General features: G+C 52.7%; 1 protein-coding gene across 2 annotated transcripts in view; it reads left to right on the top strand.

The window, feature by feature from the left end:
- arhgap9 (Rho GTPase activating protein 9) overlaps positions 1–23,568 on the top strand; it is a 174,169-nt gene that overhangs the window by 90,594 nt on the left and 60,007 nt on the right. For both annotated transcript variants that reach the window (XM_073071236.1, XM_073071237.1), the window contains 5 exons: positions 204–302; positions 927–1,004; positions 5,230–5,283; positions 6,689–6,823; positions 7,218–7,323. In XM_073071236.1, the coding sequence (XP_072927337.1) occupies positions 204–302; positions 927–1,004; positions 5,230–5,283; positions 6,689–6,823; positions 7,218–7,323 (472 nt within the window). The remainder of the gene's footprint in view (positions 1–203; positions 303–926; positions 1,005–5,229; positions 5,284–6,688; positions 6,824–7,217; positions 7,324–23,568) is intronic.

Below are 23,568 nucleotides of genomic sequence, written 5' to 3'. Positions count from 1 at the left end.
AATAAAGGCAAGCATCTTTAGCGCCCTATCAACTTGTGTGGCCATTTACAGGGAGCTGTGGACTTGGACCCTGAGATTCCTTGGTACATCAATACTTACCAATCAGGTTGCAGGAAGGTCAGAGGAACTGTTCTGTCCTCACCACTCCCCACACTTAACCTACTGACAGACTCTCTCTCCCTCCCTTTCTCTCCTCCATGAAGACCAAGTTTTTGGATGCCGTCTTGATGCCCTGTGTGAGCGAGAGAAAGCAACCATACCCAAGTTTGTGCAACTATGCATCAACGCAGTAGAGAAGCGAGGTGAGATATGTGCCTGGACGTCTGCTTTTCCCCTATCAACGCACTCTGCCACACCATCCCACTGTCCAGCTCTTCTCTCCCTGTTGCCCCTTACACCCCGCACTCCTCTTCGCTGTCTTTTTCACATTCCCTGTTTTAACCCAATCCCTTTCCTACTCTGTTCTCTTTCTGATTGCCGACTCACACCCTCTCCCCCTTCCTCTTCACCTCTCATCTCTTGCTCTCCTTCTTCCAAACTTTCTTCTCATGTGCACACAAGCTCTCCCTCTCTCTTTTCCCCCTCTATCTGCTCCACTCTTCCTTTTTCTCTCCTGCTTCCTCTTTTTTCTCTCTCTCAATCCATCCCTCTTTTACCCACTCTCACGGGTATCCCCTTCTCTTTTTCTCCCCCTCTCTTTCTCCTTTCTGCCTACCTCCTCACCAGCCCACCAGCTGTGCAGTCTTTATTCCACCCTCTCATCTCTTCCTCCTCAGCCCCTTTCTGTCCCTACTTCTTCCCTCCACACTTTTCCCCTATCTCCCCCTGTCTCCTCTTCCCTCTACCCCCCACTCACTTCCCCTCATCCACTCACTACCTGTAAAGCCCCAGCTCTCACTTTCACCACCCTCTCTCCCCTCATCCAGGGCTGGATGCAGACGGGGTGTACCGAGTCAGTGGAAACCTGGCTGTGATACAAAAGCTGCGGTTTATCGTCGATCACGGTGAGTGAGCTCAGTCCGATAGAATGGGAGCTTTGGTGCGGTTTATCGTCGATCACGGTGAGTGAGCTCAGGGATCGCACGGAGGGGTGTCAGTCCAATAGAATGGGAGCTTTGGAAATCACCCATGTGTTGGGGAAGGTTAAGGGGGTTTCTGAAGGGCATGCGGGAGGGCAGTACATTCAGGCTGGCGCCCACCAGGAGGAACTCCTGTTCCAGCTCCGTACACAGACTGATTTGGGAAAGAGACATTCAGCTCTTGCTGGCAATCCAGGGAGACTGGAAAGACCGATACTCCTCCTTCCTCTCATCCCCCCCACCCCCTTCTCCCTCCGTCCAATCACTCTCCCTTTCTCTTTCTTTCCCCACACTCTCTCACCATCTCCACTCCTCCCATTTGCCTCCCCCTCTCCTTCCCCCTTCTCTGCCACCCCTCCCCTCCCTGTTCCCCTCCTCTTCCCTCTCCTCCTCTCCTATTCCCCTCTTCACCTCCCCTCCTCCTCCTCCCTCTCTCCTCCTCTACTCCCATCTCAGCCCTCCTCCAACCAAATCCCTTCTTCCTCCCTCTCCTCCACCACCTCCCTCCTCCTCCTCCCTCTCCACTTCCACCCCTCCTCCTTTGTCTCATCCTCTCCCTCTCCTCCACCTCTCTCTGCTCCTCCCTCTCCTCCTCCATCCCCTTGCCCCCTCCCTCTTCCACACTCCCTCTCCCCCTCCTCCCCTTCCCCGTCCCTCCCTCCCTCCCTCAACCCCTCCTTCACCTTTCTCTCTGCCACTCTCTCTCTCTACCTCTCTACAGCTCACTCTCTCTACCAATTTCTGAATTTCTTTCTCTCTTTACCCATCTTAACCTCTCTCTCTCTGCCTCCTCAACCTCTGCACATATCAAACACTGCTCATTTGACACACCATCCCTGACTGCCAGCATTTGCTGTGGGAAGGAGGGCATAAGGGCAGGGAGTGGGAAGGAGGGCATAAGGGCAGGGAGTGGGAGGGACAATTCGGAACTGACCACAGTTACAAAACTTGCTGGTAAGGTGGAATGGTCTTGTAGATTGTTCAAGATCACAGAAAGATATAGATCAACTGGCTGAGGAATGGCAGTTGGAATTTACCCCCAACAAATAAGAGGGTTGCACTTTCAGAAGTGAAACCAGGGCAGGATCTACACAATAAATGACAGGGCCCCATGTAGATTTGCAGGGCTGAGAGACCAATAGCTACAAGTAAGTAGTTCCCTGTAAGTGGTGGCACTGGTGAGGAAGGCATTTGGCACGCTGGTCTTCAGTCAGGACACTGAGTACAGGAATTGGAAGCCAAATTGCAGCTGTACATGACACTAGTAGACCGCACTTGGACAATTGTGTTCAGTTCTGGTTGCCCTGCTATAAGACATAAGAACAGAATTAGGCCATTTGGCCCATCAAGTCTGCTCCACCATTCCATCATGGCTGATTTATTATCCCTCTCAACTCCATTCTCCTGCCTTCTCCCTGTAAACTTTTTGATGCTCTTATTAATCAAGAATCTACCAACCTATGTTTTAAATATACTGAATGATCTGGCCTCCACAGTCATCTGTGGTAATGAATTCCACAGATTTTACCACCTGTCTCAAGAAATTCCTTCTCATCTCTGTTCTAAATGGACGTCCTTCTGATCTGAGATTGTGCCCTCTGGTCCTCAACTCTCCCAGTATAGGAAACATCCTCTGCTCGTCCACTCTATCTAGGGCTTTCAATATTTGATACATTTCAGTGAGATCCCCTCTCGTTCAAGTACAGGCCCACAGCCATCAAATCACTTTTTCTACGTTAACCCTTTAATTCCTGGGATAATTCTTGTAAACCCCCCTCTGAACTCGAATGCCAGCACATTCTTTCTCAGATAAGTACATTCTTTCTCAGATAACTGCTCACAATTTTCCAAGTACAGTCAGACCAATACCTTATAAAGTCCCTGCATTACATCCTAATCTTGTATTCTAATCCTCACAAAATGAACACTAACATTGCATTTGCCTTCCTCACCACTGACTCAACCTGCAAGTTAACCTTTACAGAATCCTGCACGAAGATTCACAAGTCCCTTCGCACCTCTGATTTCTGAATTTGCTCCCTATTTAGGAAGTAGTCTTCGCCTTTATTCCTACTGCCAAAGTGCATGACCATACACTTCTCTACACTATATTACATTCGTTACTTCTTTGCCCATTCTCTTAATTTATCCAAGTCATTCTGTAGCCTCTCTACTCCCTCAACACTACCTGCCCCTCCACCTAGCTTTCTATTTTCCGCAAACTTGACCACCAATTTAATTATCCAAATTATTGACATACAATGTGAAAAGTGATCCCAACACTGACCCCTGCAGAACACCACTAGTCACCGGCAGCCAACTAGAAAAGATCTCCTTTATTCCCATGCTTTGTCTCCTGCCGGTCAGACAATCTTCTATCCATCGAATATCTTTCCTGTAATACCCTGTACTCTTTTCTTGTTTAGCAGCCTCATGTACAGCACTTCGTCAAAGTCCTTCTGAAAATGCAAGTAAACAACATCCACTGATTCTCTTTTATCTGTTCTACCTGTTATTTCCTCAAAGAATTCCAACAGATTGGTCAGGCAAGATTTCCCCTCAGTTCGGCCTATTTTACCACGTGCCTCCAAGTACCCCAAATCTCATCCTTAATAATGAACTCCAACATCTTTCCAACCACTGAACTCAGGTCAACTAGCCTATATCTTCCTGTCTTTTGCCTCCCTCCCTTATTAAAGAGCAGACTGACACTTGCAATTTCCAATCCTCCAGAACTACTTTAGAATCTAGTGATTCTTGAAAGATCATTACTAATGCCTCTACAGTCTCTTCAGCCACCTCTTTCAGAGCGCTAGTGTGTAGTTCATTTGGTCCAGGTGACTTATCTACCTTCAAACCTTTCAGCTTTTCAAGCACTACACTTACTTCTGCCTCCTGACACTCTCAAATTCCTGACATACTGCTGGTACAGTGAAGACTGACACAAAGTACTTAATAAGTTTGTCCACCATTACCAGCGTCATTTTCCAGCAGTCTGAAATCCACTCTCGCAGCTCCTTTTTAATAGATATATATGTGTGTGCGTATGAAAAAGAGGTATTTTATATTATTTGCTAACCCACCTTCATATATTATATTTTCTCTCTTTATGGCTTTTTTAGTTGCCTTCTTGTGGTTTATAGAGGCTTCCCAATCCTCTAACTTCCTCTTAAATTCCTGAGTAAATGCTAGCCTATTATGATTACTGTCTCCTACAGGTTCCTTTACCTTAAGCTCCTTTATCAAATTTGGCTCATTACACAACACCCAATCTAGAATTGCCTTTCCCCTAGTAGGCCCAATGACAAGCTGATCTAAAAAGCCATTTCATAGGCATTTCACAAATTCCCTTTCTTAGGATCCAGCACCAACTAATTTTCCCAATTTTCCTACATATTGAAATCCCCTATGACTATCGTAACACTGCCCTTATTACATGCCTTTTCTATTTCCCATTGAAATTTGTACCCGCACCCTAGCTATGGTTCAGAGGTCTGTATACAATTCCAATCAGGGTCTTTGTTAGGATGGGATTGAGCTGGAGAAGATGCAAAAGGATTCACCAGGATTGGAGGTCTTGAGTTACATGAGGTGGCTGGGTCTTTTATCCCTGGAGCAAAAGAGGCAGAGGGGTGATCTATAGAGGTTCATAAAATAATGAGGAGTGCAGATAAGGTGGATGGTCACGTCTATTTTCTGTCAGGGCTGGGGAGTCTAAGAGTAGAGGCCATAAGTTTAAGTTAAGAGGGGAGAGATTTAAAGGGGTCCTGAGATGTAATTCCTCACCATGAAGGAGGTGAGTATATCGAACAAGATGCCAGAGGCATTTGGAGAGGAAAGATTTATATGGGCCAAATGCAGGCAAATGGGACTGGTTCAGGAATAGCAGACGGATTTCCATCAGCTGGGTAAGCACAGAGAATGGAGAGATATGGACAATGTGTCAGCAGAAGGGGTGAGTTTAGTTAAGCACTCAATTATTAGCTTAATTAGTTCAGCACAGACCTGCGTACTTCATCTGCTGTGCTGTCCTGAGTGTTCTCAGCTTACGGTGGGGGGGGCAATTGGTGCAGTTTGTTTCAGCAGAGGGGCTTCATGTTGCCCCTTTGCCACGGTCAACAATACTCAGGGACCACATCACTTTTTGCAGAGCGAGCGGTGACCAGTGACGGGCGGTATCTGTTTCCTGAAGAGCGGTGCCAAGGTAGAAGACATATTTTACCCATCCCAACACTCCCTCTCCCTCCCCCACCACAACCTTCATTACCCTTCAGTCCCTCTCCATCTTACACTCCCTCCTCACCTACCACTGATCTCTTTCACACCCCCTCCACCCCGGACTGCTGTTGTGGTAACCTTGTGTGCACCAGAGGGGCTACTTTCTCTGGGACACTGGATTGTCCATGGGGGGGGGGAGGGGAGAGGGTGTGTGTGTGTGTGTGTGTGTGTGTGTGCAGAGTTTATTAGGCTCTGTTTGTGTAACCATTTGGAAGTCCAATTGTCTCTCTCTGTCTGCGCAAGCATGAATGTTTACCAGTGCACATTTCGGTGTAATGGGACAATTGTGGAGGAACTTGTCTAACCCTGGGATTGTGTGATGGGACAGTGTGGAGGGAGATTCACTCTGTGTCTGACCCTGGGAGTGTGTGATGGGACGGTGTGGAGGGAGATTCACTCTGTGTCTGACCCCGGGAGTGTGTGATGGGATGATGTGGAGGGTGATTCACTCTGTGTCTGACCCCGGGGGTGTGTGATGGGACGGTGTGGAGGGAGTTTCACCCTGTGTCTGACCCTGGGAGTGTGTGATGGGACGGTGTGGAGGGAGATACACTCTGTGTCTGACCCTGGGGGTGTGTGATGGGACGGTGTGGAGGGAGATTCACTCTGTGTCTGACCCTGGGAGTGGGTGATGGGACGGTGTGGAGGGAGATTCACTCTGTGTCGGACCCTGGGAGTGTGTGATGGGACAGTGTGGAGGGAGATTCACTCTGTGTCTGACCCCAGGAGTGTGTGATGGGACAGTGTGGAGAGAGTTTCACTCTGTGTCTGACCGTGGGAGTGTGTGATGGGACAGTGTGGAGGGAGATTCACTCTCTGTCTGACCCCGGGAGTGTGTGATGGGACAGTGTGGAGGGAGATTCACTCCCTGTCTGACCCCGGGAGTGTGTGATGGGACAGTGTGGAGGGAGATTCACTCTGTGTCTGACCCTGGGAGTGTGTGATGGGACGGTGTGGAGGGAGATTCACTCTGTGTCTGACCCTTGGAGTGTGTGATAGGACGGTGTGGAGGGAGATTCACTCTGTGTCTGACCCTTGGAGTGTGTGATAGGACGGTGTGGAGGGAGATTCACTCTGTGTCTGACCCTTGGAGTGTGTGATGGGACAGTGTGGAGGGAGATTCACTCTGTGTCTGACCCTGGGAGTGTGTGATAGGACGGTGTGGAGGGAGATTCACTCTGTGTCTGACCCTTGGAGTGTGTGATAGGACGGTGTGGAGGGTGATTCACTCTGTGTCTCACCTTGCAAATGTTGCAGGCGTGTGGGTCCCCCGGTAAACTAATCTCCATCCGTCTCTCAGCTCTCCTGTCTCTTGGCCTCTATCCCCTTAGAGGAAAAGCTGAACATGGATGACCCCGAGTGGGAAGACATTCACGTCATCACTGGTGCTTTGAAGATGTTTCTCCGGGAACTGCCTGAACCGTTGTTTCCATTCAACGCCTACGAGGAATTTGTGACATGTATCAGTAAGTGCAGGCATGTGAGGGTGGAATCAGGACTGTCCCAGCTGGGACAGAAAGGTCGCTCACCACTGAAGGAGGGGTGCCAAGGTTGTAGTGCTGCTGGAGGCGATGAGGTGGGGAAGACATAGAGGATGGTGGTGTGATAAGGAGCATGTAAAGCAAGTGGTGAGGGTGGAGTGGAGGTGCAGATCGGTGGAGTTTGAAGAGGGGTAGGTGAGGATGCAAGGTTGAGCTGGTAAGTCAAAGGAGAAGGACGCGGAATATGAGGATCTGGTGAGGAGGGTGTGAGGTGAGGAAAGCGAGTGGGTATCAGCAGGTATTGCATTTGACAATATCAGGTGGGGCTTAAGGAGGACATGGTGAATGTGTCTCAGACCCCTCTCTTCCTGCTCTGCAGAAATCCAGGATCCTGATGAACGTCTCGCAACCATCAAACAGTTGGTGTGGAGTCTGCCAGAACCAAACAGGGACACCATGAGGACTCTGTTCCGACATTTTCAGAAGTGCGTGACAATCTTTCTCCTCATTCTGACAGAATCCTGTTTTGGGGTCAGACACAGAGTGAATCTCCCTCCACCCCGTCCCATCACACACTCCCGGGGTCAGACACAGAGCGAATCTCCCTCCACACTGTGCCATCACACACTCCCGGAGTCAGACACAGACAGAATCTCCCTCCACACTGTCCCATCACAGGCTCCCGGGGTCAGACACAGAGTGAATCTCCCTCCACCCTGTCCCATCACACACTCCCAGGGTCAGACACAGAGTGAATCTCCCTCCATACTGTCCCATCACACACTCCCAGGCTGAGACACAGAGTGTATCTCCCTCCACACTGTCCCATCATACACTCCCAGGGTCAGACACAGAGAGAATCTCCTTCCACACTGTCCTATCACACACTCCTAGGGTCAGACACAAAGTGAAGCTCCCTCCACACTGTCCCATCACACACTCCCAGGGTCAGACACAAAGTGAAGCTCCCTCCACACTGTCCCATCACACAATCCCAGGGAGAGACACAGAGTGAATCTCTCTCCACCCTGTCCCATCACACACTCCCAGGGTCAGACACAGAGTGAATCTCCCTCCAAATTGTCCCAACACACACTCCCAGGGTGAGACACTGAGTGAATCTACCTCCACCACGTCCCATCACACATTCCCAGGGTGAGATACAAAGTCAATCTCCCTCCACACTGTCCCATCACACACTCCCAGGGTCAGACACAGAGTGAATCTCCCTCCCCACTGTCCCGTCACAGGTTCCCGGGGTCAGACACAGAGTGAATCTCCCTCCACCCTGTCCCATCACACACTCACGTTTGCAGACACAGAGTGAATCTCCCTCCACACTGTCGCATCACACACTCCCAGGGTGAGACACAGAATGAGTCTCCCTCCACACCGTCCCATCACACACTCCCAGGGTCAGACAGAGAGTGAATTTCCCTCCACAGTGTCCCATTACACACTCCCGGTGTCAGACACAGAGTGAATCTCCCTCCAAATTGTCCCAACACACACTCCCAGGGTGAGACACAGAGTGAATCTCCCTCCACACTGTCCCATCACACACTCCCAGTGTCAGACACAGAGTGAATCTACATCCACACTGTCCCATCACACACTCCCAGTGTCAGACACAGAGTGAATCTCCCTCCACACTGTCCCATCACACAGTCCCAGTGTCAGACACAGAGTGAATCTACCTCCACCACGTCCCATCACACGTTCCCAGGGTGAGATACAGAGTCAATCTCCCTCCACACTGTCCCATCACACACTCCCAGGGTCAGACACAGAGTGAATCTCCCTCCCCACTGTCCCGTCACAGGTTCCCGGGGTCAGACACAGAGTGAATCTCCCTCCACCCTGTCCCATCACACACTTCTAGGATCAGACACAGAGAGAATCTCCCTACACACTGACCCGTCACACATTCCCGGGGTCATACACAGAGTGAGTCTCCCTCCACAATGTCCCATCGCACTCTTCAGGGTCAGAGACAGAGTGAATCTCCCTCCACACTGTCCCATCACACACTCCCAGGGTCAGACAGAGAGTGAATCTCCCTCCACACCGTCGCATCACACACTCCCAGGATCAGACAAAGAGTGAATCTCCGTCCACACTGTCCCATCACACACTACTGGGGTCAGACACAGAGTGAATCTCCCTCCACACTGTCCTATCACACACTCCCAGAGTCAGACACAGAATATATCTCCCTCCACACTGTCCCATCACACACTACCAGGGACAGACAGAGAGGGAATCTCCCTCCACCCCGTCCCATTATGCACTCACGGGGTCAGACACAGAGTGAATCTCCTCCACACTGTCCAATCACACACTACCGGGGTCAGAGATAGAGTGAATCTCCCTCCACACTGTCCCATCACACACTCCCAGGGTCAGACAGAGAGTGAATCTCCCTCCACACCGTCGCATCACACACTCCCAGGATCAGACACAGAGTGAGTTTCCCTCCACACCGTCCCATCACACACTCCCAAGGTCAGACAAAGAGTGAATCTCGGTACACACTGTCCCATCACACACTACTGGGGTCAGACACAGAGTGAATCTCCCTCCACACCGTCCCATCACACACTCCCAGGGTCAGACAGAGAGTGAATCTCCCTCCACCCTGTCCCATCACACACTCACGTTTGCAGACACAGAGTGAATCTCCCTCCACACTGTCGCATCACACACTCCCAGGGTGAGACACAGAATGAGTCTCCCTCCACACCGTCCCATCACACACTCCCAGGGTCAGACAGAGAGTGAATTTCCCTCCACAGTGTCCCATTACACACTCCCAGGGTCAGACACAGAGTGAATCTCCCTCCCCACTGTCCCGTCACAGGTTCCCGGGGTCAGACACAGAGTGAATCTCCCTCCACCCTGTCCCATCACACACTTCTAGGATCAGACACAGAGAGAATCTCCCTACACACTGTCCCGTCACACATTCCCGGGGTCATACACAGAGTGAGTCTCCCTCCACAATGTCCCATCGCACTCTTCAGGGTCAGAGACAGAGTGAATCTCCCTCCACACTGTCCCATCACACACTCCCAGGGTCAGACAGAGAGTGAATCTCCCTCCACACCGTCGCATCACACACTCCCAGGATCAGACAAAGAGTGAGTCTCCCTCCACACCGACCCATCACACACTCCCAAGGTCAGACAAAGAGTGAATCTCCGTCCACACTGTCCCATCACACACTACTGGGGTCAGACACAGAGTGAATCTCCCTCCACACTGTCCAATCACACACTCCCAGAGTCAGACACAGAATATATCTCCCTCCACACTGTCCCATCACACACTACCAGGGACAGACACAGAGGGAATCTCCCTCCACCCCGTCCCATTACGCACTCACGGGGTCAGACACAGAGTGAATCTCCTCCACACTGTCCAATCACACACTACCGGGGTCAGAGATAGAGTGAATCTCCCTCCACACTGTCCCATCACACACTCCCAGGGTCAGACAGAGAGTGAATCTCCCTCCACACCGTCGCATCACACACTCCCAGGATCAGACACAGAGTGAGTCTCCCTCCACACCGTCCCATCACACACTCCCAAGGTCAGACAAAGAGTGAATCTCGGTACACACTGTCCCATCACACACTACTGGGGTCAGACACAGAGTGAATCTCCCTCCACACCGTCCCATCACACACTCCCAGGGTCAGATAGAGAGTGAATTTCCCTCCACACTGTCCCATCAGACACTCCCGGGATCAGACACGGAGTGAATCTTCCTCCACACTGTCCCATCACACACTCCCGGTGTCAGACACAGAGTGAATCTCCCTCCAAATTGTCCCAACACACACTCCCAGGGTGAGACACAGAGTGAATCTACATCCACACTGTCCCATCACACACTCCCAGGGTGAGACACAGAGTGAATCTCCCTCCACACTGTCCCAATACACATTCCCAGTGTCTCACACACACAGTGAATCTCCCTCCACACTGTCCTATCACACACTCCCAGGCTCAGACACAGAATATATCTCCCTCCACCCCGTCCCATTACACACTCACGGGGTCAGACACAGAGTGAAGCTCCCTCCACACTGTCCTATCAGACACTCCCGGGATCAGACACGGAGTGAATCTTCCTCCACACTGTCACATCACACACTCCCGGTGTCAGACACAGAGTGAATCTCCCTCCACACTGTCCCATCACACACTCCCAGTGTCAGACACAGAGTGAATCTCCCTCCACACTGTCCCATCACACACTCCCAGTGTCAGACACAGAGTGAATCTACCTCCACCACGTCTCATCACACATTCCCAGGGTGAGATACAGAGTCAGTCTCCCTCCACACAGTCCCGTCACACACTCCTGGGGTCATACACAGAGTGAGTCTCCCTCCACACCATCCCATCGCACACTTCAAGGGTCAGACAAAGAGTGAATCTCCGTTCACACTGTCCCATCACACACTACTGGGGTCAGACACACAGTGAATCTCCCTCCACACTGTCCCATCACACACTCCCAGGGTCAGACACAGAGTAAATCTCCCTCCACGCTGTCCCATCACACACTCCCAGGGACAGACACAGAGGGAATCTCCCTCCACCCCATCCCATTACACACTCACGGGGTCAGACACAGAGTCAATCTCCCTCCACACTGTCCAATCACACACTACCGGGGTCAGACAGAGAATGAATATCCCTCCACACCGTCGCATCACACACTCCCAGGATCAGACACAGAGTGTGTCTCCCTCCATACCGTCCCATCACACACTCCCAAGGTCAGACAAAGAGTGAATCTCCGTCCACACTGTCCCATCACACACTACTGGGGTCAGACACAGATTGAATCTCCCTCCACACTGTCCCATTACACATTCCCAGTGTCTCACACACACAGTGAATCTCCCTCCACACTGTCCCATCACACACTCCCAGGGACAGACACAGAGGGAATCTCCCTCCACCCCGTCCCATTTCACACTCACGGGATCAGATACAGAGTGAATCTCCCTCCACACTGTCCCATCACACACTCCCAGGGTGAGACACAGAGTGAATCTCCTTCCATACTGTCCCATCACACACTCCCAGAGTGAGACACAGAGTGAATCTCCCTCCAAATTGTCCCAACACACACTCCCAGGGTGAGACACTGAGTGAATCTCCGTCCACACTGTCCCATCACACACAACCGGGGTCAGACACAGAGTGAATCTCCCTCCACACCGTCCCATCACAGACTCCCAGTATCAGACAAAGAGTGAATCTCCCTCCACACTGTCCCATCACACACTCCCAGGGACAGACACAGAGTGAATCTCCCTCCACACTGTCCCATCACACACTCCCAGGGTCAGACACAGAGTAAATCTCCCTCCACACTGTCCCATCACACACTCCCAGGGTGAGACACAGAGTGAATCTCCTTCCATACTGTCCCATCACACACTCCCAGAGTGAGACACAGAGTGAATCTCCCTCCAAATTGTCCCAACACACACTCCCAGGGTGAGACACTGAGTGCATCTCCGTCCACACTGTCCCATCACACACAACCGGGGTCAGACACAGAGTGAATCTCCCTCCACACCGTCCCATCACAGACTCCCAGTATCAGACAAAGAGTGAATCTCCGTCCACACCATCCCATCGCACACTTCAAGGGTCAGACAAAGAGTGAATCTCCGTTCACACTGTCCCATCACACACTACTGGGGTCAGACACACAGTGAATCTCCCTCCACACTGTCCCATCACACACTCCCAGGGTCAGACACAGAGTAAATCTCCCTCCACACTGTCCCATCACACACCACCAGGGACAGACACAGAGGGAATCTCCCTCCACCCCATCCCATTACACACTCACGGGGTCAGACACAGAGTCAATCTCCCTCCACACTGTCCAATCACACACTACCGGGGTCAGACAGAGAATGAATATCCCTCCACACCGTCGCATCACACACTCCCAGGATCAGACACAGAGTGAGTCTCCCTCCATACCGTCCCATCACACACTCCCAGTATCAGACAAAGAGTGAATCTCCGTCCACACCATCCCATCGCACACTCCCGGGGTCAGACACAGAGTGAATCTCCCTCCACACCATCCCATCACACAAACCCAGGGAGAGACACAGAGTGAATCTCCCTCCACACTGTGCCATCACACACTCCCGGAGTCAGACACAAACTGAATCTCCCTCCACACTGTCCCATCACAGGCTCCCGGGGTCAGACACAGAGTGAATCTCCCTCCACCCTGTCCCATCACACACTCCCAGGGTCAGACACAGAGTGAATCTCCCTCCATACTGTCCCATCACACACTCCCAGGCTGAGACACAGAGTGTATCTCCCTCCACACTGTCCCATCATACACTCCCAGGGTCAGACACAGAGTGAATCTCCTTCCACACTGTCCTATCACACACTCCTAGGGTCAGACACAAAGTGAAGCTCCCTCCACACTGTCCCATCACACACTGCCAGGGTCAGACACAAAGTGAAGCTCCCTCCACACTGTCCCATCACACAATCCCAGGGAGAGACACAGAGTGAATCTCTCTCCACCCTGTCCCATCACACACTCCCAGGGTCAGACACAGAGTGAATCTCCCTCCAAATTGTCCCAACACACACTCCCAGGGTGAGACACTGAGAGAATCTACCTCCACCACGTCCCATCACACATTCCCAGGGTGAGATACAGAGTCAATCTCCCTCCACACTGTCCCATCACACACTCCCAGGGTCAGACACAGAGTGAATCTCCCTCCCCACTGTCCTGTCACAGGTTCCCGGGGTCAGACACAGAGTGAATCTCCCTCCACCCTGTCCCATCACACACTCACGTTTGCAGACACAGAGTGAATCTCCCTCCACACTGTCGCATCACACACTCCCAGGGTGAGACACAGAATGAGTCTCCCTCCACACCGTCCCATCACACACTCCCAGGGTCAGACAGAGAGTGAATTTCCCTCCACAGTGTCCCATTTCACACTCCCGGTGTCAGACACAGAGTGAATCTCCCTCCAAATTGTCCCAACACACACTCCCAGGGTGAGACACAGAGTGAATCTCCCTCCACACTGTCCCATCACACACTCCCAGTGTCAGACACAGAGTGAATCTACATCCACACTGTCCCATCACACACTCCCAGTGTCAGACACAGAGTGAATCTCCCTCCACACTGTCCCATCACACAGTCCCAGTGTCAGACACAGAGTGAATCTACCTCCACCACGTCCCATCACACGTTCCCAGGGTGAGATACAGAGTCAATCTCCCTACACACTGTCCGATCACACACTCCCAGGGTCAGACACAGAGTGAATCTCCCTCCCCACTGTCCCGTCACAGGTTCCCGGGGTCAGACACAGAGTGAATCTCCCTCCACCCTGTCCCATCACACACTTCTAGGATCAGACACAGAGAGAATCTCCCTACACACTGTCCCGTCACACATTCCCGGGGTCATACACAGAGTGAGTCTCCCTCCACAATGTCCCATCGCACTCTTCAGGGTCAGAGACAGAGTGAATCTCCCTCCACACTGTCCCATCACACACTCCCAGGGTCAGACAGAGAGTGAATCTCCCTCCACACCGTCGCATCACACACTCCCAGGATCAGACAAAGAGTGAGTCTCCCTCCACACCGACCCATCACACACTCCCAAGGTCAGACAAAGAGTGAATCTCCGTCCACACTGTCCCATCACACACTACTGGGGTCAGACACAGAGTGAATCTCCCTCCACACTGTCCTATCACACACTCCCAGAGTCAGACACAGAATATATCTCCCTCCACACTGTCCCATCACACACTACCAGGGACAGACACAGAGGGAATCTCCCTCCACCCCGTCCCATTACGCACTCACGGGGTCAGACACAGAGTGAATCTCCTCCACACTGTCCAATCACACACTACCGGGGTCAGAGATAGAGTGAATCTCCCTCCACACTGTCCCATCACACACTCCCAGGGTCTGACAGAGAGTGAATCTCCCTCCACACCGTCGCATCACACACTCCCAGGATCAGACACAGAGTGAGTCTCCCTCCACACCGTCCCATCACACACTCCCAAGGTCAGACAAAGAGTGAAACTCGGTACACACTGTCCCATCACACACTACTGGGGTCAGACACAGAGTGAATCTCCCTCCACACCGTCCCATCACACACTCCCAGGGTCAGATAGAGAGTGAATTTCCCTCCACACTGTCCCATCAGACACTCCCGGGATCAGACACGGAGTGAATCTTCCTCCACACTGTCCCATCACACACTCCCGGTGTCAGACACAGAGTGAATCTCCCTCCACACTGTCCCATCACACACTCCCAGGGTGAGACACAGAGTGAATCTCCCTCCACACTGTCCCATCACACACTCCCAGGGTGAGACACTGAGTGAATCTACCTCCACCACGTCCCATCACACATTCCCAGGGTGAGATACAGAGTCAATCTCCCTCCACACTGTCCCATCACACACTCCCAGGGTCAGACACAGAGTGAATCTCCCTCCCCACTGTCCCGTCACAGGTTCCCGGGGTCAGACACAGAGTGAATCTCCCTCCACCCTGTCCCATCACACACTCACGTTTGCAGACACAGAGTGAATCTCCCTCCACAGTGTCGCATCACACACTCCCAGGGTGAGACACAGAATGAGTCTCCCTCCACACCGTCCCATCACACACTCCCAGGGTCAGACAGAGAGTGAATTTTCCTCCACAGTGTCCCATTACACACTCCCGGTGTCAGACACAGAGTGAATCTCCCTCCAAATTGTCCCAACACACACTCTCAGGGTGAGACACAGAGTGAATCTCCCTCCACACTGTCCCATCACACACTCCCAGTGTCAGACACAGAGTGGTTCTACCTCCACCACGTCTCATCACACATTCCCAGGGTGAGATACAGAGTCAGTCTCCCTCCACACTGTCCCGTCACACACTCCTGGGGTCATACACAGAGTGAGTCTCCCTCCACACCATCCCATCGCACACTTCAAGGGTCAGACAAAGAGTGAATCTCCGTTCACACTGTCCCATCACACACTACTGGGGTCAGACACACAGTGAATCTCCCTCCACACTGTCCCATCACACACTCCCAGGGTCAGACACAGAGTAAATCTCCCTCCACACTGTCCCATCACACACTACCAGGGACAGACACAGAGGGAATCTCCCTCCACACTGTCCCATCACACACTCCCAAGGTCAGACAAAGAGTGAATCTCCGTCCACACTGTCCCATCACACACTACTGGGGTCAGACACAGATTGAATCTCCCTCCACACTGTCCCATTACACATTCCCAGTGTCTCACACACACAGTGAATCTCCCTCCACACTGTCCTATCACACACTCCCAGGGACAGACACAGAGGGAATCTCCCTCCACCCCGTCCCATTTCACACTCACGGGATCAGATACAGAGTGAATCTCCCTCCACACTGTCCCATCACACACTCCCAGGGTGAGACACAGAGTGAATCTCCTTCCATACTGTCCCATCACACACTCCCAGAGTGAGACACAGAGTGAATCTCCCTCCAAATTGTCCCAACACACACTCCCAGGGTGAGACACTGAGTGAATCTACCTCCACCACGTCCCATCACACATTCCCAGGGTGAGATACAGAGTCAATCTCCCTCCACACTGTCCCATCACACACTCCCAGGGTCAGACACAGAGTGAATCTCCCTCCCCACTGTCCCGTCACAGGTTCCCGGGGTCAGACACAGAGTGAATCTCCCTCCACCCTGTCCCATCACACACTTCTAGGATCAGACACAGAGAGAATCTCCCTACACACTGTCCCGTCACACATTCCCGGGGTCATACACAGAGTGAGTCTCCCTCCACAATGTCCCATCGCACTCTTCAGGGTCAGAGACAGAGTGAATCTCCCTCCACACTGTCCCATCACACACTCCCAGGGTCAGACAGAGAGTGAATCTCCCTCCACATCGTCGCATCACACACTCCCAGGATCAGACAAAGAGTGAGTCTCCCTCCACACCGACCCATCACACACTCCCAAGGTCAGACAAAGAGTGAATCTCCGTCCACACTGTCCCATCACACACTACTGGGGTCAGACACAGAGTGAATCTCCCTCCACACTGTCCTATCACACACTCCCAGAGTCAGACACAGAATATATCTCCCTCCACACTGTCCCATCACACACTACCAGGGACAGACACAGAGGGAATCTCCCTCCACCCCGTCCCATTACGCACTCACGGGGTCAGACACAGAGTGAATCTCCTCCACACTGTCCAATCACACACTACCGGGGTCAGAGATAGAGTGAATCTCCCTCCACACTGTCCCATCACACACTCCCAGGGTCAGACAGAGAGTGAATCTCCCTCCACACCGTCGCATCACACACTCCCAGGATCAGACACAGAGTGAGTCTCCCTCCACACCGTCCCATCACACACTCCCAAGGTCAGACAAAGAGTGAATCTCGGTACACACTGTCCCATCACACACTACTGGGGTCAGACACAGAGTGAATCTCCCTCCACACCGTCCCATCACACACTCCCAGGGTCAGATAGAGAGTGAATTTCCCTCCACACTGTCCCATCAGACACTCCCGGGATCAGACACGGAGTGAATCTTCCTCCACACTGTCCCATCACACACTCCCGGTGTCAGACACAGAGTGAATCTCCCTCCAAATTGTCCCAACACACACTCCCAGGGTGAGACACAGAGTGAAACTCCCTCCACACTGTCCCATCACACAGTCCCAGGGTGAGACACAGAGTGAATCTCCCTCCACACTGTCCCATCACACACTCCCAGGGTGAGACACAGAGTGAATCTCCGTCCACACTGTCCCATCACACACTACTGGGGTCAGACACAGAGTGAATCTCCCTCCACACTGTCCCAATACACATTCCCAGTGTCTCACACACACAGTGAATCTCCCTCCACACTGTCCTATCACACACTCCCAGGCTCAGACACAGAATATATCTCCCTCCACCCCGTCCCATTACACACTCACGGGGTCAGACACAGAGTGAAGCTCCCTCCACACTGTCCTATCAGACACTCCCGGGATCAGACACGGAGTGAATCTTCCTCCACACTGTCACATCACACACTCCCGGTGTCAGACACAGAGTGAATCTCCCTCCACACTGTCCCATCACACACTCCCAGTGTCAGACACAGAGTGAATCTCCCTCCACACTGTCCCATCACACACTCCCAGTGTCAGACACAGAGTGAATCTACCTCCACCACGTCTCATCACACATTCCCAGGGTGAGATACAGAGTCAGTCACCCTCCACACTGTCCCATCACACACTACTGGGGTCAGACACACAGTGAATCTCCCTCCACACTGTCCCATCACACACTCCCAGGGTCAGACACAGAGTAAATCTCCCTCCACACTGTCACATCACACACTCCCAGGGACAGACACAGAGGGAATCTCCCTCCACCCCATCCCATTACACACTCACGGGGTCAGACACAGAGTCAATCTCCCTCCACACTGTCCAATCACACACTACCGGGGTCAGACAGAGAATGAATATCCCTCCACACCGTCGCATCACACACTCCCAGGATCAGACACAGAGTGAGTCTCCCTCCATACCGTCCCATCACACACTCCCAGGGTGAGACACAGAGTGAATCTCCCTCCACACTGTCCCATCACACACTCCCAGGGTGAGACACAGAGTGAATCTCCTTCCATACTGTCCCATCACACACTCCCAGAGTGAGACACAGAGTGAATCTCCCTCCAAATTGTCCCAACACACACTCCCAGGGTGAGACACTGAGTGAATCTACCTCCACCACGTCCCATCACACATTCCCAGGGTGAGATACAGAGTCAATCTCCCTCCACACTGTCCCATCACACACTCCCAGGGTCAGACACAGAGTGAATCTCCCTCCCCACTGTCCCGTCACAGGTTCCCGGGGTCAGACACAGAGTGAATCTCCCTCCACCCTGTCCCATCACACACTCACGTTTGCAGACACAGAGTGAATCTCCCTCCACACTGTCGCATCACACACTCCCAGGGTGAGACACAGAATGAGTCTCCCTCCACACCGTCCCATCACACACTCCCAGGGTCAGACAGAGAGTGAATTTTCCTCCACAGTGTCCCATTACACACTCCCGGTGTCAGACACAGAGTGAATCTCCCTCCAAATTGTCCCAACACACACTCCCAGGGTGAGACACAGAGTGAATCTCCCTCCACACTGTCCCATCACACACTCCCAGTGTCAGACACAGAGTGAATCTACATCCACACTGTCCCATCACACACTCCCAGTGTCAGACACAGAGTGAATCTCCCTCCACACTGTCCCATCACACAGTCCCAGTGTCAGACACAGAGTGAATCTACCTCCACCACGTCCCATCACACGTTCCCAGGGTGAGATACAGAGTCAATCTCCCTCCACACTGTCCCATCACACACTCCCAGGGTCAGACACAGAGTGAATCTCCCTCCCCACTGTCCCGTCACAGGTTCCCGGGGTCAGACACAGAGTGAATCTCCCTCCACCCTGTCCCATCACACACTTCTAGGATCAGACACAGAGAGAATCTCCCTACACACTGTCCCGTCACACATTCCCGGGGTCATACACAGAGTGAGTCTCCCTCCACAATGTCCCATCGCACTCTTCAGGGTCAGAGACAGAGTGAATCTCCCTCCACACTGTCCCATCACACACTCCCAGGGTCAGACAGAGAGTGAATCTCCCTCCACACCGTCGCATCACACACTCCCAGGATCAGACAAAGAGTGAGTCTCCCTCCACACCGACCCATCACACACTCCCAAGGTCAGACAAAGAGTGAATCTCCGTCCACACTGTCCCATCACACACTACTGGGGTCAGACACAGAGTGAATCTCCCTCCACACTGTCCTATCACACACTCCCAGAGTCAGACACAGAATATATCTCCCTCCACACTGTCCCATCACACACTACCAGGGACAGACACAGAGGGAATCTCCCTCCACCCCGTCCCATTACGCACTCACGGGGTCAGACACAGAGTGAATCTCCTCCACACTGTCCAATCACACACTACCGGGGTCAGAGATAGAGTGAATCTCCCTCCACACTGTCCCATCACACACTCCCAGGGTCAGACAGAGAGTGAATCTCCCTCCACACCGTCGCATCACACACTCCCAGGATCAGACACAGAGTGAGTCTCCCTCCACACCGTCCCATCACACACTCCCAAGGTCAGACAAAGAGTGAATCTCGGAACACACTGTCCCATCACACACTCCCAGGGTGAGACACAGAATGAGTCTCCCTCCACACCGTCCCATCACACACTCCCAGGGTCAGACAGAGAGTGAATTTTCCTCCACAGTGTCCCATTACACACTCCCGGTGTGAGACACAGAGTGAATCTCCCTCCAAATTGTCCCAACACACACTCCCAGGGTGAGACACAGAGTGAATCTCCCTCCACACTGTCCCATCACACACTCCCAGTGTCAGACACAGAGTGAATCTACATCCACACTGTCCCATCACACACTCCCAGTGTCAGACACAGAGTGAATCTCCCTCCACACTGTCCCATCACACAGTCCCAGTGTCAGACACAGAGTGAATCTACCTCCACCACGTCCCATCACACGTTCCCAGGGTGAGATACAGAGTCAATCTCCCTCCACACTGTCCCATCACACACTCCCAGGGTCAGACACAGAGTGAATCTCCCTCCCCACTGTCCCGTCACAGGTTCCCGGGGTCAGACACAGAGTGAATCTCCCTGCACCCTGTCCCATCACACACTTCTAGGATCAGACACAGAGAGAATCTCCCTACACACTGTCCCGTCACACATTCCCGGGGTCATACACAGAGTGAGTCTCCCTCCACAATGTCCCATCGCACTCTTCAGGGTCAGAGACAGAGTGAATCTCCCTCCACACTGTCCCATCACACACTCCCAGGGTCAGACAGAGAGTGAATCTCCCTCCACACCGTCGCATCACACACTCCCAGGATCAGACAAAGAGTGAGTCTCCCTCCACACCGACCCATCACACACTCCCAAGGTCAGACAAAGAGTGAATCTCCGTCCACACTGTCCCATCACACACTACTGGGGTCAGACACAGAGTGAATCTCCCTCCACACTGTCCTATCACACACTCCCAGAGTCAGACACAGAATATATCTCCCTCCACACTGTCCCATCACACACTACCAGGGACAGACACAGAGGGAATCTCCCTCCACCCCGTCCCATTACGCACTCACGGGGTCAGACACAGAGTGAATCTCCTCCACACTGTCCAATCACACACTACCGGGGTCAGAGATAGAGTGAATCTCCCTCCACACTGTCCCATCACACACTCCCAGGGTCAGACAGAGAGTGAATCTCCCTCCACACCGTCGCATCACACACTCCCAGGATCAGACACAGAGTGAGTCTCCCTCCACACCGTCCCATCACACACTCCCAAGGTCAGACAAAGAGTGAATCTCGGTACACACTGTCCCATCACACACTACTGGGGTCAGACACAGAGTGAATCTCCCTCCACACCGTCCCATCACACACTCCCAGGGTCAGATAGAGAGTGAATTTCCCTCCACACTGTCCCATCAGACACTCCCGGTGTCAGACACAGAGTGAATCTCCCTCCACACTGTCCCATCACACACTCCCAGGGTGAGACACAGAGTGAATCTCCCTCCACACTGTCCCATCACACACTCCCAGGGTGAGACACTGAGTGAATCTACCTCCACCACGTCCCATCACACATTCCCAGGGTGAGATACAGAGTCAATCTCACTCCACACTGTCCCATCACACACTCCCAGGGTCAGACACAGAGTGAATCTCCCTCCCCACTGTCCCGTCACAGGTTCCCGGGGTCAGACACAGAGTGAATCTCCCTCCACCCTGTCCCATCACACACTCACGTTTGCAGACACAGAGTGAATCTCCCTCCACACTGTCGCATCACACACTCCCAGGGTGAGACATAGAATGAGTCTCCCTCCACACCGTCCCATCACACACTCCCAGGGTCAGACAGAGAGTGAATTTTCCTCCACAGTGTCCCATTACACACTCCCGGTGTCAGACACAGAGTGAATCTCCCTCCACCCTGTCCCATCACACACTTCTAGGATCAGACACAGAGAGAATCTCCCTACACAGTGTCCCGTCACACATTCCCGGGGTCATACACAGAGTGAGTCTCCCTCCAGAATGTCCCATCGCACTCTTCAGGGTCAGAGACAGAGTGAATCTCCCTCCACACTGTCCCATCACACACTCCCAGGGTCAGACAGAGAGTGAATCTCCCTCCACACCGTCGCATCACACACTCCCAGGACCAGACAAAGAGTGAGTCTCCCTCCACACCGACCCATCACACACTCCCAAGGTCAGACAAAGAGTGAATCTCCGTCCACACTGTCCCATCACACACTACTGGGGTCAGACACAGAGTGAATCTCCCTCCACACTGTCCTATCACACACTCCCAGAGTCAGACACAGAATATATTTCCCTCCACACTGTCCCATCACACACTACCAGGGACAGACACAGAGGGAATCTCCCTCCACCCCGTCCCATTACGCACTCACGGGGTCAGATACAGAGTGAATCTCCTCCACACTGTCCAATCACACACTACCGGGGTCAGAGATAGAGTGAATCTCCCTCCACACTGTCCCATCACACACTCCCAGGGTCAGACAGAGAGTGAATCTCCCTCCACACCGTCGCATCACACACTCCCAGGATCAGACACAGAGTGAGTCTCCCTCCACACCGTCCCATCACACACTCCCAAGGTCAGACAAAGAGTGAATCTCGGTACACACTGTCCCATCACACACTACTGGGGTCAGACACAGAGTGAATCTCCCTCCACACCGTCCCATCACACACTCCCAGGGTCAGATAGAGAGTGAATTTCCCTCCACACTGTCCCATCAGACACTCCCGGGATCAGACACGGAGTGAATCTTCCTCCACACTGTCCCATCACACACTCCCGGTGTCAGACACAGAGTGAATCTCCCTCCAAATTGTCCCAACACACACTCCCAGGGTGAGACACAGAGTGAAACTCCCTCCACACTGTCCCATCACACAGTCCCAGGGTGAGACACAGAGTGAATCTCCCTCCACACTGTCCCATCACACACTCCCAGGGTGAGACACAGAGTGAATCTCCGTCCACACTGTCCCATCACACACTACTGGGGTCAGACACAGAGTGAATCTCCCTCCACACTGTCCCAATACACATTCCCAGTGTCTCACACACACAGTGAATCTCCCTCCACACTGTCCTATCACACACTCCCAGGCTCAGACACAGAATATATCTCCCTCCACCCCGTCCCATTACACACTCACGGGGTCAGACACAGAGTGAAGCTCCCTCCACACTGTCCTATCAGACACTCCCGGGATCAGACACGGAGTGAATCTTCCTCCACACTGTCACATCACACACTCCCGGTGTCAGACACAGAGTGAATCTCCCTCCACACTGTCCCATCACACACTCCCAGTGTCAGACACAGAGTGAATCTCCCTCCACACTGTCCCATCACACACTCCCAGTGTCAGACACAGAGTGAATCTACCTCCACCAC

Source organism: Hemitrygon akajei, chromosome 18 (genome assembly GCF_048418815.1).
Source record: "Hemitrygon akajei chromosome 18, sHemAka1.3, whole genome shotgun sequence".
Lineage (NCBI taxonomy): Eukaryota > Metazoa > Chordata > Chondrichthyes > Myliobatiformes > Dasyatidae > Hemitrygon > Hemitrygon akajei.
The sequence above is the reverse complement of the archived record's forward strand: the minus strand, read 5'-3'. Positions and strand labels throughout refer to the sequence as shown.